Source organism: Mixophyes fleayi, chromosome 5 (genome assembly GCF_038048845.1).
Source record: "Mixophyes fleayi isolate aMixFle1 chromosome 5, aMixFle1.hap1, whole genome shotgun sequence".
NCBI lineage: Eukaryota > Metazoa > Chordata > Amphibia > Anura > Limnodynastidae > Mixophyes > Mixophyes fleayi.
Window position 1 is genome coordinate 203,357,839 of NC_134406.1, and position 15,157 is coordinate 203,372,995.

The following is a 15,157-nucleotide window of genomic DNA, read 5'->3' on the forward strand; positions in this document are numbered from 1 at the left end:
CCTCCCTTTTCTCCTCTTGCCTCAACTGGCTCCTCTTGTGCCTGGTCTGTTTACCCTCCCTTAGGATGTAAGCTCGTATGAGCAGGGCCCCCTCCCCTCCTGTCTCCATACCTGTTCTTCCGCTCCGTCTTTACTGCATATGACTAGCCGGAGTTTCTGAAGTATTGGTACTTTTTGTTCATTTTTCTGTATGGTTTCACCCTGTATGGTCTACTGTTAGTATTGTGTGCGGCGCTGTGGATACCTTGTGGCGCCTAACAGATAAATGATAATAATAATAATAATAATTTATGCAAGAGTCATTAATCTGTTGAAATAGCCAGACCAGGGAGAGATAGGATCTTGGAGGAGTTTGAAACCCCAAAGTTGTAAACCATCTAGCCAAGCAGAACGAGCAAAGGTGGGGAAATCAGGTCCTGTGAACATTCCGATCTCAGAACATCCCTAGCTCCCTTTAAAAAGCTCTGTGACATTTGGGTGATAGCTATGTGGCAAGAAGGTTTAAAATCTTCTGACTTAGACAATAATGTGTGCATTTTCATGAGGGGTCTATCAAGAGTGAAATGTCCCATCCTTCTGAATTGCGTTCCCTCACACACAGGTCTTAACTAGTACGTAGTAACTCTGATTTTATTTCCTATTTTATTTTCTGAAACTTATTTGTACAAATTGATTGTATATCTTTTTATTAACTTTTTTTGTAATTAAGCCTTGGAAACATTTTTCAGATTAAATAAATTTAATCTAGCGTGTTCTCCATGAGTCTTTGTGAATTTACAAAGTCCAGGGAGGCTCATGCTACATGTATATGTGATTTAAGTGTAAAACATTAATACGTGGTTTTGGTGCACATAAGGACATCATAATAAATCCTTTGTGGTGGCAGAAATGGTGTATTAATTGCTAAGTGACTAGGGTGACGCCAGTCACGGCCAGCTGTTCAGATTGCTGTATCTGGGACAGGCTGGGTTTTCGTGAAACTAATACAGGCAACCGTCATTAATATAAGTGTGTATTTGTACCAGCCCTCTGGCCCCTGCAAGTGATATGTGTCACTCACCGGACTGTTAGTGCCTCTAGGTTGGGACATGGGTCTCTCTCGCTCCTGCCGGCGCCTCCTGAGCCGCGGCCGTCCACCATCTTGACTAAGATTGCGCATGTGCAGAAACCCTGAACTGTTAATACCTCGCCTCTAGTCTCATTGGTTAATTAATCACCTCTCAGTACTTAAGGCACCTGTTGCCCTATTACCTTTGCCTGTTCTTGGTTCTCATTCCTTGAGACTCTGAGGTGTTTCCTGTTTCTGCTTGTGTTATCCGTTTGCTCTGGACAAGTCTCTCCACATCGGTAGTAGAACTTACCCGTTGCAGACTACTCTCGCTACCTCCGTTACCTGCCTGCTCCTGGACAAGTCTCCTCTATACATCAGTGGTACAACTTGCCTATTGCAGACCACTCATGTTATTCCGTTCCATGCCTGCGCCTGGACAAGTCTTCCCTTCACATCAGTGGTACAACTTGCCAATTGCAGACCACTCGCGCTATTCTGTTACACACCTGCGCTGGACAAGTCTTCTCTACATATCCGTGGTGAAACTTACAAGCTGTAGACCATTCATGTTTCCTTGTGATATAGCTACTACTCTGTATAGTACCTATTAGCTGGACTAAAGTCTACAAGTGCCTCTGTATTGTAGCTGCAAGTCGCTGACTCTTCTACTATATTGTTGATTGGTCTTTGCCTAACGTTATCCAGTTATCAAGTACTGGCCTGCTATATGCTACCTGCGTGCTAAGGCACTTGGACTCTTTCCTCATTTTATCCTGTTTACTAAACTGCTGTACCATCACAGTTCCACGGTGCCAAGACTCAGCATTTATACTATTGACATTACTTTCCTCTATTCTACTGTATGATTCCACTGATTCACCACACTACCCAGAGGTCCGCACTTCTGGTAAGTGTAACTACACCTGGTGAATTCTGGGTAAAACTCCTAGTGCCCGTGACAATATGTCTACTGAAATGCGTAACTGCATGTGGGTCTGCCTCAGTGTCAGTGGAAGTTTAAATTATATTGGTATTGCAATAAAACCCATTTGGGCTTGCATGAGGTGTTTAAAGGACTAATTAAAACAAAACAATCGAATCTGTCTGAATTTAATATACCTTTAATTCACTATTAAACACCCAGTTCTGCTACCACTAATATTTAGTTTAAGAGCTGACACTCTTAGAAAGTCTTCAGTTACTTCCTGTCTGACCCCAACCCGGAATCACAACCTATTCAATCAGTATCAAGCAATCACTTAAATGTAGCATTATAAAAAAACAAGCCTATCTGGAATACGAGTTATTTAAGAACACAAATACCGAACATTAGTAAATTATTAAATACAAATGTAAAACAGGTTTATTAATAGAAAACAGGAATTTAAACAGAAACAGTCAAGGTACATCTAGAACGTCTGGACAATTCAGAAGACTGAGCCTCAAGAACTGACAATTTCTAACATTAGTTTCGCAATCCCCCTATTTGTGACCTCATTTTCAGAGGTGTGATATTCTGAGCAAGTTTCTTGCAAAACAACCTATTCTATTTTACAAATATTTTATGGACCTTTTGTTCAAAATCACTCCTAGTAAGGAGTTATATAACTATTATTAGTAATAGTTTTATCTAGAACATAGCCGACATTTAAAACTAAGACCACTAAAGCAGTTATTATTTTCCCACTTAGTAATGGGAAGCATAAATAGGTTATAATGAGGCCTTATGGAGATACATTATCTCAATAGTTTTTTTATGGGCTGGTATCTATTGAGGACACATGTCATGCAACTGGTTCCTTTGCTTGCAAATGTGAACAGAGATCTTCCCAAACATGGATTATGCAAATGTTGTTTTAAGTATTTTCCATATACAGAACATGTCTGCCATTGGAACAACTACACCTACTACACTTCCAGCATCTGTGGGCAGTGCATTAAAATATAGCTGACACTCATGCATTTCTACATAAACACTAAGGCTAGGGGACACAAAGCTTGTGTCTGAAACATACATTAACCCCTTTTTGACCTACAATAGTCTTCCATGTTAAAAATAACAAAGAAAAAAAGTAGCACAAACAGACTCCCCAATCAACATATACCACCCATCCAAATAGTCAATTATAAAGTTAGAAGCAGAAACAGGAAAAAGAAACAGATGCCTTTAGAATGTTCAATTGAATAGAATTACTGATTCCAGTGGTACACAAAACCGGAACTCACTCATTCATATTCTCACACAATATAGGAATGGCTTTATCCACTGAGTTATCATATGGGGAATTAAAGTCGCTTCAGACTGCAAATACAGACGTTCCTCTATATTTGCTGTCCATCTGTATTTGTATATGTTGATTGGGTAGTCTGTATGCGCTCCTTTTTTTCTTTGAGTATTTTTAATAGTGGTTGAATTATTGTATATTAATTCATTTGTAGCAGCAATAACTTTCTCCCTAAATAAATTGAAATACATTGAAATAACATTATTAATGGAACTCTAGATTGTGTTATTTAGTAGTTACAAAAATATATTGAACCACTATTTCAGGTCATTATCTTTCTGCCTTCCTTTATTGTATTTCACCAACGCCTTCATATCATATGTACTGAATTGGTTATTTATGTTGGCATTGGATAGAAAACAGTTCAAGTCAGTTCTATGCATTAGACACATTTGTATCCACAGAGCATTTTATATCATATCACCTAATAAACAGCTCTAGGGAACAGAATACATTATTATTGATTATTTAATTTACTTTGTTTTAGTTCTCCTTTTTTTGTCTTGTAAAAAAGGGTCTTGTTTTGTGTTACAATTGAAGTGATAGTTTGTGAACCTATTATATTACATTTTATTATATTAAGTGTTTCTTGTACAATGTGCTGATTCCAGTTGTGAGGTTTCCCTGGAAAGATTCAAGAGTGGAAGGGAGCAGTAGGTGACATTTTGAGGAAACGTATCCATGCCATATAGCCCTGCCTGGCTACTGAAAACTCTCATGCTCTTAATTAGCTAAAACATTGTAAAATACTAAATATATTCATTGCCAAGCTGTATAATACTGCCAACTTTCACAGACTGACAATTTTCATAGAGATCATCACAATCAATTTCAATCACCAACAATTACTGGGAATGTGGAATTAGTGAAAGCTGCACTTACAAATAAATTAATGCTTATAACGTTGTTTAGATGTGTATTTTTTTTATTGTATTCATATTAAAAACATTTACTGCCTTTCATTTTGTGATGGTATCATTGCACTCTATTTAGTTCCTGCCTAACACAAAAAATATTGTTCTTTAATGTAAAATATTGTACTAATTCTATAAAAATGTCAGTGCTGACTATGGAGGATTACACAGTAATATCAGATATGTCTAATTAGAGGAAGCTGCTGGTTTTTTTGTGGGACGTTTTTAGTTTTTAAGCACTTGACAAAAAAATAAAGCACTTGTTCTAGCACTTTACAAAAGCCAGCAGGCTCAGAAGATGCTCAAAATATTATCATTGGCAGAAAACAACAACCTGCTGCCTAATCCTGTTAAAACATTAATATTGGCTACAACTTTATTTTCAAACATTTTTTTCTAACATACAGGTATTAAACAATGCTGAAACCTATTTAAATAGTGTATAAAACAAAGTTTCTCTGAATGTTTTGACAGTGTAGATGTGTCATTTCCTTAGTTAGTTTCCCATTGCGGAGTGAGGATGTGCATTATCACTCAAGCACCTACACATATCCTGGTCTACATTCCCATGTCCAGTGCCAAATGGATTAGCGGATATAAGGACGATTTCTATTTGACCAACTGTTTTATAAAAGATTATTTGAATTTCATTCTAAATGTTATTTTTTATTTAGTTGTGTTGATACAACAGCACAGAACAACTAAAATAACAAATCCATACACAAATTATAAATGGCACGCACATAGCACGAATCATAAAACAGTTACCATAACCAACCTCCTTCATCTAGCAGTCAAACTGTACACCATTCTGAATGCTTATATACAGTGGTCAAAGCGGTGGTAGTAAATATAACAATGCTATAAACGCCGACAACACATACCCCAACATGATGACACCGATGATCCCATTGCCAACAGAGTGGTAATACAGACTTCTTGAAATACAGACTTAAACCAACTGCGATGAATGAAGATCCTGGCACCAGGGCCGGTGCAAGGGTTCTCAGTGCCCTAGGCAAAATTTCAAAATACTGTAATACTGTACTGTACTATACTGTAATTTTACCCCCACATACTTTGCAAGTCAAATATAGTGCATGAGGTGACAAATAATAATCATGTCCACCCCCATTTTTTTTTTAACCTCCCTACTTTCTAGATTGGACTTTGGGCACCCTCTCTTTTTTAAAATAAATAATTAGATTGTATTTACTCACTCTTTTTTCTCCTGAAGTCTGGTCAGCAGATGCAGGGGGTTCTTTAAACTTCTTCTCTCTTCTCCAATGGCTGCCCAAGCGCTCCTTGGCTTCTTCACACAGAGGAGGGGGGTGGAGCGGAGCGGTGCATGCTTGAAGGGGAGGGGGCGTCGGGAAATAACTTTACTCACACTGTCTGTCAGTGACAGACAGTGTGAACTTGGGCAGAGGCGCCGCCGAAGAGAAAGATCACTTGATCACTGACTGTCGTCAGTGATCATGTGCAAGTGCAGCGGTCCGGGAGCATCAACTGAATAAAAGGATGTAGCCGACGGACATTACAAATCAGCTGGCACCACGCCGCGACTGCACCTCTGCCCCCAAACCGCTGACTAGATTAGAAAATCTAGTCAGCGGCTCCCTGCAGGTCCCGGTGCCCTAGTCAACTTCCTAAGGTTGCTTTCATGGAAGCGCCGGGCCTGCCTGGCACACTACAATGACGTCACTTTGAAGGGATACACAATCATTAGTGCTGTTAAGGTGGTAATTTAAGGAGGCAGTGGCTGTACAATGTTCTTTAGAAAGCCTTGCACATTCTACAGAGACTGCCTCCTTAAATTACCACCTTAAGAGCACGAATGATAGTGTGTCCCTTCAAAGTGACGTCATTGTATTGTGCCGGGATCATCCGTCGCAGTTGCTTTAAGTCTTTATTTCAAGCAGTCTGTATTACCACTCAGTCGGCAATGAAATCATCGCTGTCCTCATTTTGGGGGATGTGGTGTCAGTCACAGTGAGGGTGTATACAGTGGTATGCCACCACTTCTCTTACTGCCTGCATTGTAAAACTATCAAATTGCACTGACATACAGTACATCCCAACACATTATATATATATATATATATATATATATATATATATATCTACTATATAAATGCCTAGTGGCGTGTGTGGAAAAAAAAAACAAGCTGCAGCACCACCTGCTGGGCAGAGTTATACACTGACCTATATATTTCTTGAAGGAGAAGTGACAGTTGGGAGTGGTTGGTGGTTGCCCGGGGTGACAGTGGGGAGTTTTTAACACCTTAAGTAGCTTGATTTGACTACAATGCATGAGTATCATGCACAGGTTAACTGACCTACTAAATTCTTAGTGTGTTGAAAAAAACCTCAAAAAGGGCTGAAATTTGGTATACTGACATTATTGACGAGTTGAGGGGTCAAACTCATTTTCGTGAGGTAATTTTACCTCATGAACACACATGTGTACAGTGGCGGATCCAGGGGGGTGCGATCGGGGCAATCGCCCCCCCCCCCCCCCTAGCAGGGGCTGGCTGCCGACGGCTGCACAGTATGTGCAGGTCCGTTTGGCAGTGACAGTGTGCTGCCCGGCTGCTCTGATTGTGTTTTAAACACAATCAGAGCAGCCGGGCAGCACACTGTCCCTGCCTGTCTCTGCCGAGCGGACCTGCACATACTGTGCAGCCCCCGGCAGCCTCAGAAGTCGGAAAGGGGGCGGGGCCTAAATTGCCCCGCCCTAAAATCCCCCCGGGGAACAAACATTTTCTAGAATGCATGAGTATCATGCACGGGTTAACTTGTATATATATATATATTTGGTGTGATTTATAGTCCTGGAAGTGTTTCCAGTTAGAGTTGAGTGCACTCTAGATCCACATAATCATTTACTCACAAATATATAATAGCTAAAAATTTGTGACGGCGGTGGAGGTAGTGCAGAGGATTGTCATAACAACAAGGAAGAGGTTGTTTCGAAGATCTACTGAATACCATCTCAGTTCAGCTGCTGAACCCAGTGAGTTCACCTGTCATTGCTGTTGTCATCTCGGGCCTGATTCATCAAGGTACGCAAACGCATACGCATCTGCTAAACGGGACTTGAGCTACGTAAAACACCACATACGCAGCGCAAACAGAGCAGATACGGCACTCAAAGTCAACTCAATCTCAAACTCCAACGTAAATATAGCGGTTTGCGTCACTCAAAGTATGAAACACAGATGCGTATGCATTTGCGTACCTTGATGAATCAGGCCCCTCGTTTCCATCCTCTCTCATCATTCCAACCACATCACACCACTGGTAGTTAAACTAAAATGCAATGTTGGCTGTAATATTGGTGGCTGTTAACGCTTCGTCTTTACAGCCACTTTCCCCACCAGCAGCTACAATTTGGGCAGGCCCCATTTTCTTCTTAGTGTCATTAAACATAATTTGTTGGTGTTATGGTTTCCTTAATATACAACAATTCGTAAAATGTCAGCAATAAAAGTTACCTTTTAAGAGCTATAACATGCTTACAAAAGGTAAAATTAATAAAGGTAATCCTGACGGCTGTACCAACTACTATCTGTTCAATCCGAATTTTCAGACGAAATCTCCAACTCACAAGTAAAGAATGTATATTAAAAAAAAGTGTCTAGATTTCCCTTTTTAAATTGGTTTTATGTAATCACTTCCCTTCATAATGATAGTAATTTGCTATACTTATTAAAAGAACTTACATATAGTCAGGCATTGTTTTTCTCTCTCCAAAGCAGGGGACATCCGTCACAGCGGCTCTAAGGCTACGCCACTGCACAATTCTTGGGAAATTGAAAATTTGAAAAGAAAACTAAGTTTGATTTATATGTCTTTCCACAAATATGTTGTAACATGCAATAGTATTGATGCTCTTTATTGCTATTTTAATCAGAAAGTAATAATAATTTGTGTTTCCACAGTGTAAAGGGAGCAGATGCAGGCAATGGGATACGAGTGTTTGTACCAGATATTGGGATGTTTATTGCCAGTTTTGCCACTTGGTTGTTTTGCAAGAAACTCGCTCAGAAAGCATTAACTGAAGAAGATGCACAATACAACTCCCAGTTTGTAAATGAAGAACTGGTATGTATGGATCAGTATATGTTTCATTTAATATAATGTGTATAAGAACTGCTGCATAAACAATACATTTCTGTAGTAGCGCTGTTGACGCTTTTCTTTACTTGCCAGCTCTTACCCTTCCCTTTCCGTTATCCAACCTGTCTGCAAAGCATAACTTACTTTATCTGCTTATACTTTGTGATCACTGTCCTGCTTAGCTCTATTCTTAGCTCTGCTCAGTCTAACTGTAGTACTCAGCCTCTACACTACCAAATCATTGGCCTCTTTAATATTGGAAAGATGGGTGTTTTTGCAGGACAGGGCTTCTGTTATCTACCAAGCAATTATGCGACCAGTCCTTACTGTACTTAGACTGTGTTTGCATTCCCCTTCCCTCCTCGTTCTGCCTCTTGAACTGCAAGGAGGCGCAATTGTCAGATCTGCAAGTCGACATAGATGTATATTTTTTTGTGTACCTGTGCAGTACAAATTTGCCTATTTTGCCCTATGCAAATGGGCATACGCCCAACTCAGAAGGAGCCCCTCTGTATCCAATCCACATTTAGAAAAGAATGCTAGCATTCCGCCCAACTTCTCCCACCCAATTGCCACAAGCTTGAACATGCTGGCATCATGGCCCACAGATCTATGGACTTCCTTGGTAAAGTAGGTCCGTGGCTTCACAAAAGAACATTTATAGTTTTCAATTTTTGAGGTACATACATGATATTTAGTGTCTTGCTACACTAAAAATGTCATATTTTATCATAAAAGAGAAATTCTAGCTGGCAAAAATTATATTTATCATTATATAGCAATCTCATCAGGCACAGGTGAGTGGGGTGGGGGGGGTCCGGGGATGATCCTTGTTGAAAATAACTTTCTGAAACATTTTGTCCTTAAATAGGACTTTTTCAAAGCTGAAAAAAGCATAAAAATTCATGTAAACACATTGCCGTTTTAAATTTGGCAGGCAAAGTAGCCGAATAGCAGTGATTTGCTAGAATCTAGGGTCAAACATTTACCCCGTGGTCTTTTAAAATTGACATTAGTGATTTAAATATTCCTGACTCCCTTCCTTATGTAAGTAGTTACAAAATATACAGTGTCAGATCCATAGTGTTATCTGTAGGAGTTTGAAGGGATACCCTCTCTGAAGTGTTAGCTTGACAGGGAATTGACACCACAACAACCAGTGGAGAAAATATAGCTACAGCCTTTTCATTTATTTCTTCATAACCAGAAGCATACAACCAAGTGGCTCCAAAAGGCCATGGGAAACCATATCCCTTAACAAAATTCAGTGTCACATATGCCATGCCCAACCAAACCTTACATCTGACCCTGTGTAATATCCCATACTGAGGGACTGGATCTCCATGTTGGACCACCACCTGGGCCAGTCCCGGAGTCCACCAATACAGTAACCATACAGTCCTGCCTTTCCATGGACAACCAATAAGCCAACCTCCCTTCACCTACATAAATAAGCTATGTCACAACTTAAATTGGGCTCTGCTCCCACCCTTATCAATGGCTCTTAACTGATGCTAAAAATATATATGCCAATATCCAGGTGATGCGCCACATCCAGCCTATAGAGTAAGTGTGTGGTCCTTGAATTCCCAGTGTCTGACTAGTACCAACAAGATCACCCCTGCCCACAGAGCAGAAACGGAGAGCCTTGCAAGGCTTGCTGCTGCGGTCACGACCTGCCGGCTGACTCCTATCGAGTGCTTTCCTATAGGTTAATGTATATGTATGGTTTGCTATATCCTTTTGATTTAAACATAACTGTAGGTTTTAGTAGAATGTTGTTAAAAAACTGAATGAGAAGAGCACAGTTGTCTTAGATGGAGGCATTATCTAATAAGAAATCCTTTACCAGAAGCTGTAGGATGTGCACTTGTTGCTTGGAAATAACTGCTGCCTGGGGGTATATTTACTAAAGTGTGGGTTTGAAAAAGTGGAGATGTTGTCTATAGCAACCAATCAGATTCTAGCTGTCATTTTGTAGAATGTACTAAATAAGTGATAACTGGAATCTGATTGGTTGCTATATGCAACATCTCCACTTTATCAAACCTGCAGTTAAGTAAATATACCACCTGTGGTACTTCCTCTACAAATCCATAATGAAGTTTCTACCTACAAGAACAAAGGGAAGGCTTTGTGTCATATGTTGCATCAGTTTAATATGCTGATCATTTTGGTAAAAGGCATTAAGGAAATGTAAACAATATTTCCATATACTCTCCCAATAACATGCTAAACACACATTGTCTATGAGACATTTTATAGCATTAGGTAATTTCTATGTACATTTTTAAAATAGTTTTCTATACAGTTATAGGCTAAATACTGTACACATACTGTAATTTAACTCAATGTTTTGTCAACAAATGACTGTTTTATTTTCACTTGCAGCTGTGAAATTAACTTCTCTATGTTATACAGCTTTTGTTGCACTCAGGTCTGGGACCCTGTCCAGCATGATTCACCTGTTTTACATTTCAAAATCCTAATAAAAGTGCCTAGAGGGAAGTTAGTTCCAAGTGTGCAACGGATAAGGTGGTAATGACTTGGATACAAGCCTGATATCTGGCAAAATATTTCACTTCATGAAATATTGCATATTAAAAGTCTGCTTCAGTATAACACATAATTATCATTACTGGTTAAATACCCTGTGTGCGTCTAAACACATTCCGTTTCAATTCATACATTATAGAATATTGTTTCAGTTTCATCTCAGTGCTGTTGAGATCTATCTATCAAGGTGCAGACACAATGCTCTGCACCTATTTGAAATCCACCACTATTGGCTGCAGTTAAATAATTAGGAATATGTCAAGTACAAGAGCAAGAAATTAGGGTCTTAAACAGGGCCAGAGATTAGCACCTATAAGGACTATGTACCTATAAGGAATATGATCTATGCACGGCCTGCATGTCATTGATGACGTAAATCGCATCAGAAGTAGGTGGGATGTGGGAGGGTGCCCTGCTTTCCTGGGAGTCCGGGATTCCCTGAAATTCAGGAGTCTAACAGACGTTCCGCAAACGTGATAAATGTAACATGTAATACTGATGTGTAGATTATTCATTCCACTAAGGTTTTTGTAATGTATTATTCACTAATGCAAAAAAATAAAAGGTGTAAAGGCTGACACCTATGTGTTCATCATAGAGTGTCACATTCGCCTCAACTAATTTTATTTCTAATGTGTAATACTTCCTCTTCTGTATTTACAAAATTGCCTTAAGTGTTTTCATTAGGTATAGCTTAAAATGTTGAGTGTGCACATAGTAAACTGCTCACCCTCTCTTCCTCCCTTGGTCTCACCCAATGGACCTCCTCCTCTACCCACTGCCTTGGTCACTCCCTTGATCTTGTCTTCTCCTACCTATGTAATCTCTCCGACTTCTCCATCTCTCCCTTTCCTCTATCCGACCACCATCTCCTCTCCTTCTCTCTCTCCTCTTCTCCTGCTCCCCTCCCCCTGCCCAAACCTACTCTGTCCATACGCAACCTCGATGCTCTTGACCCTGCCTCTCTGTCCTCCTCTCTCGATACCCTCCTTTCTCCCCTTTCCTCCCAGGCCTGCCCCAACCAGGCGGTCTCCCTCTACAATCACACCCTCACCTCCGCTCTGGACGCGGTTGCCCCTGCCCACTCCGTCCAACCCCGCTGCTCCAAACCCCAACCCTGGCACTCCAAATTTACCCGCTTCCTCCAAAAATGCTCCCGTTCTGCCGAACGTCACTGGAGAAAATCCCGCTCCCTGGCTGACTTCCTCCACTTTAAATTCATCCTTTCATCCTACAGCTCTGCCCTCTCACTTGCTAAACAATCTTTCTTTAAATCCCTCATCTCTTCCCAGTCCTCTAACCCCCGCCGCCTCTTTGCCACCTTTAGCACTCTCCTGGCCCCCTCCCCTCCCCCCACCCCCTCCTCCCTGACTGCCTCTGATTTCGCCTCCTTCTTCTCCTCTAAAATCGAATCCATCCGACTTGAAATCTCCTCCTCCACTCTCTCTTCCACCCCTCCCACTCTTCTGTCCTCCCCCCCCAACCACCTTCCCCTCCACTCCTTCCGTCCCACCACCGGCGAGGAAGTCCACTCTCTCATTTTATCATCCCCCCCCCACTACCTGCCCCCTGGATCCCATCCCCTCCCACCTTCTTCGCTCCCTTTCCCCCACCACCTGCTCCCACCTCGCTCACCTCTTTAATCTCTCCCTCTCCACTGGCATCTTCCCCTCCTCCTTCAAACATGCTCTCGTATCCCCCATTCTTAAGAAACCTAATCTCGACTCCACTTCTCTCTTGAACTATCGCCCCATATCTCTTCTCCCATTTGCCTCCAAAATTCTTGAGAGGCTCGTCTGCAGCCGTCTCACCTCCTACCTTTCTGAATACTCCCTCCTTGATCCTCTCCAGTCTGGTTTCCGCCCCCTCCACTCCACTGAAACTGCCCTGGCTAAAGTCACCAATGACCTCCTCTCTGCAAAAGCCAGGGGCCACTTCTCCCTTCTCATCCTCCTTGACCTCTCTGCAGCCTTTGACACCGTTGACCACCCCCTCCTCCTTCACACCCTCCAGTCTTTCGGCCTCTCCGGCCCAGTCCTGTCCTGGTTCACCTCTTACCTTACTCACCGTTCCTTCTCTGTCACCACCTCTGGGTCTCTCTCCCCCCCATCCACCCTTCCAGTCGGGGTCCCTCAGGGCTCTGTTCTGGGACCCTTACTCTTCTCTCTATACACCTCCTCCCTGGGTGAACTCATCAGCTCCTTCGGCTTCAGCTACCACCTTTACGCTGACGACACTCAACTATACCTCTCCTCTCCTGATCTCTCTCCCTCCCTCCTCTCTAGGGTGTCCGCCTGCCTCTCTGCCATCTCCTCCTGGATGTCCTCTCGATTCCTCAAACTTAACCTTGCCAAAACTAAGCTCATAGTTTTTCCTCCCTCTCATACCCCATCCCCTTCTGACCTCTCCATCACTGTCGACAACACCTCTATCTCCCCTGTCCCCCAACTTCGCTGCCTTGGTGTCATCCTCGACTCCTCTCTCTCCTTTGGCCCCCACATCCTCTCTCTTGCTAAATCCTGCCGCTTCCAGCTGCGCAACATCGCTCGCATCCGGCCCTTCCTCTCCCAAGATGCCACCAAATGCCTTATCCACTCTCTGATCATCTCCCGCCTGGACTACTGCAACCTCCTCCTCACTGGCCTCCCCCACTCTCATCTCGATCCCCTTCGATCCGTCCTTAACGCTGCAGCTAGGCTTATTTTCCTCTCTCGCCGCTCCTCTTTTGTCTCCCCCCTCTACCTAGCCCTTCACTGGCTCCCATTCCCCTTCAGAATCCTCTTTAAGCTCCTCACACTCACCTACAAGGCCCTCGCCAACTCCACTGCACCCTACATCTCCACCCTCCTCTCTATTCATGCTCCATCCCGCCCTCTCCGTTCTGCCTCTGACCGTCGCCTCTCTTCCCCCCTTATAACCTCCTCCCACGCGCGTATCCAAGACTTCGCCCGCGCTGCCCCCCTCCACTGGAACAAGCTCCCTCCCTCCATCAGAACTTCCCCTAATCTATCCAGCTTCAAACGGGCCCTAAAAACCCACCTTTTTCTTAAAGCCTTTCTGTCTCCCACTTAACTTCCTACCTTATCTTCTGCCTCTGTCCCCCTACTCTCCCTCTCTCCCCTGCGTCTCTCTGTCTGTCCACCCCTCCCCTTAGATTGTACGCTCCTCTGAGCAGGGCCATCTCTCCTCCTGTTTCCACCACTTCTAACTCTGCTCTCCAGCTACTTAGCCCTCCTCCTCAAAGGTCCTCCACCCCACATCCACTTTCGCTCCCTCCTCCCCCCTGGGGGTCTCCCTGTCTTCCACGCCCCCCTTCTTGGGCCCCGTCATTTTTGGATCCTCCCTCCCCCTTCCCCGCCCTCTCTAGCTGTGCATTGAGCGTACTGAGTTGCTGTGTTTACTGTACTGTGCTGTCTCCCATTGTATTGTGATTTTGTTTGTCTCTGTACGGCGCTGCGGATGCCTTGTAGCGCCTTATAAATAAATATTAATAATAATAATAATAGTACATCAGGCACTGTAAGACTTATCTTCACTCGGCAGCATCATGAGGGTGTTTGTTGGCGTTGTGCTGATATGTATTGTTGATGAGTCTCTTTTTTATAGAGAAACAATGACATTTCTTTAGTGTTTATATCTGTATCTGATGAGATAGTTAAAAGCTGAATGTTCACAAGATAATCCTGTGATGACTAATAGAGTTTCTGGCCCCTCTTTAGTAGTAACAGCTGCTGTACAGGCACTGCTGTTTTCCTGCCTGGAATTTATCGCTGCTTTGACATTTTCATATGTTATGCAATGAAGCCTCCTAGGTTTTTTTCACATACAAACTTGACTTCTTTTGTGCAAGGATATGTAAGAAGGTTCTGTCGCTTATTCTGGAATAACCCAGTGGACAAAAATAACGCAAGCTGTACTTTTTTAATGAAACCTATATTATGAACACTAACCGTACATTGTGTATGTAGGTACCTCATTTCCTATGACTTTTTAGGGGCCTTTTTAAGAATTTTCTGACTTTTGCCACGTTAAGTATCATCAGTGACCACAACAATGACAGATGGCTTTTCGGTGCAAATTACTCTAGAAGTCATGGTGATGAGTTTTTCCGATACGTAGTCCTTTCATAAATAGTCCCCTTAAGCTTTCTCATGGGCATGGTCCATAATACCTGTTACTGTCTGTTTTAGGGTGTTTTTTTGTCTTTTAAAAGATCATTCAAAATTAAA

The 15,157-nt window shown here is 42.3% G+C and overlaps 1 protein-coding gene across 1 annotated transcript in view; it reads left to right on the forward strand.

Annotated features, from left to right (window-relative positions):
* PIEZO2 (piezo type mechanosensitive ion channel component 2) overlaps positions 1-15,157 on the forward strand; it is a 377,083-nt gene that overhangs the window by 205,544 nt on the left and 156,382 nt on the right. The window contains exon 5 of the mRNA XM_075213287.1: positions 8,195-8,357. Coding sequence (XP_075069388.1) covers positions 8,195-8,357 — 163 coding nt within the window. The remainder of the gene's footprint in view (positions 1-8,194; positions 8,358-15,157) is intronic.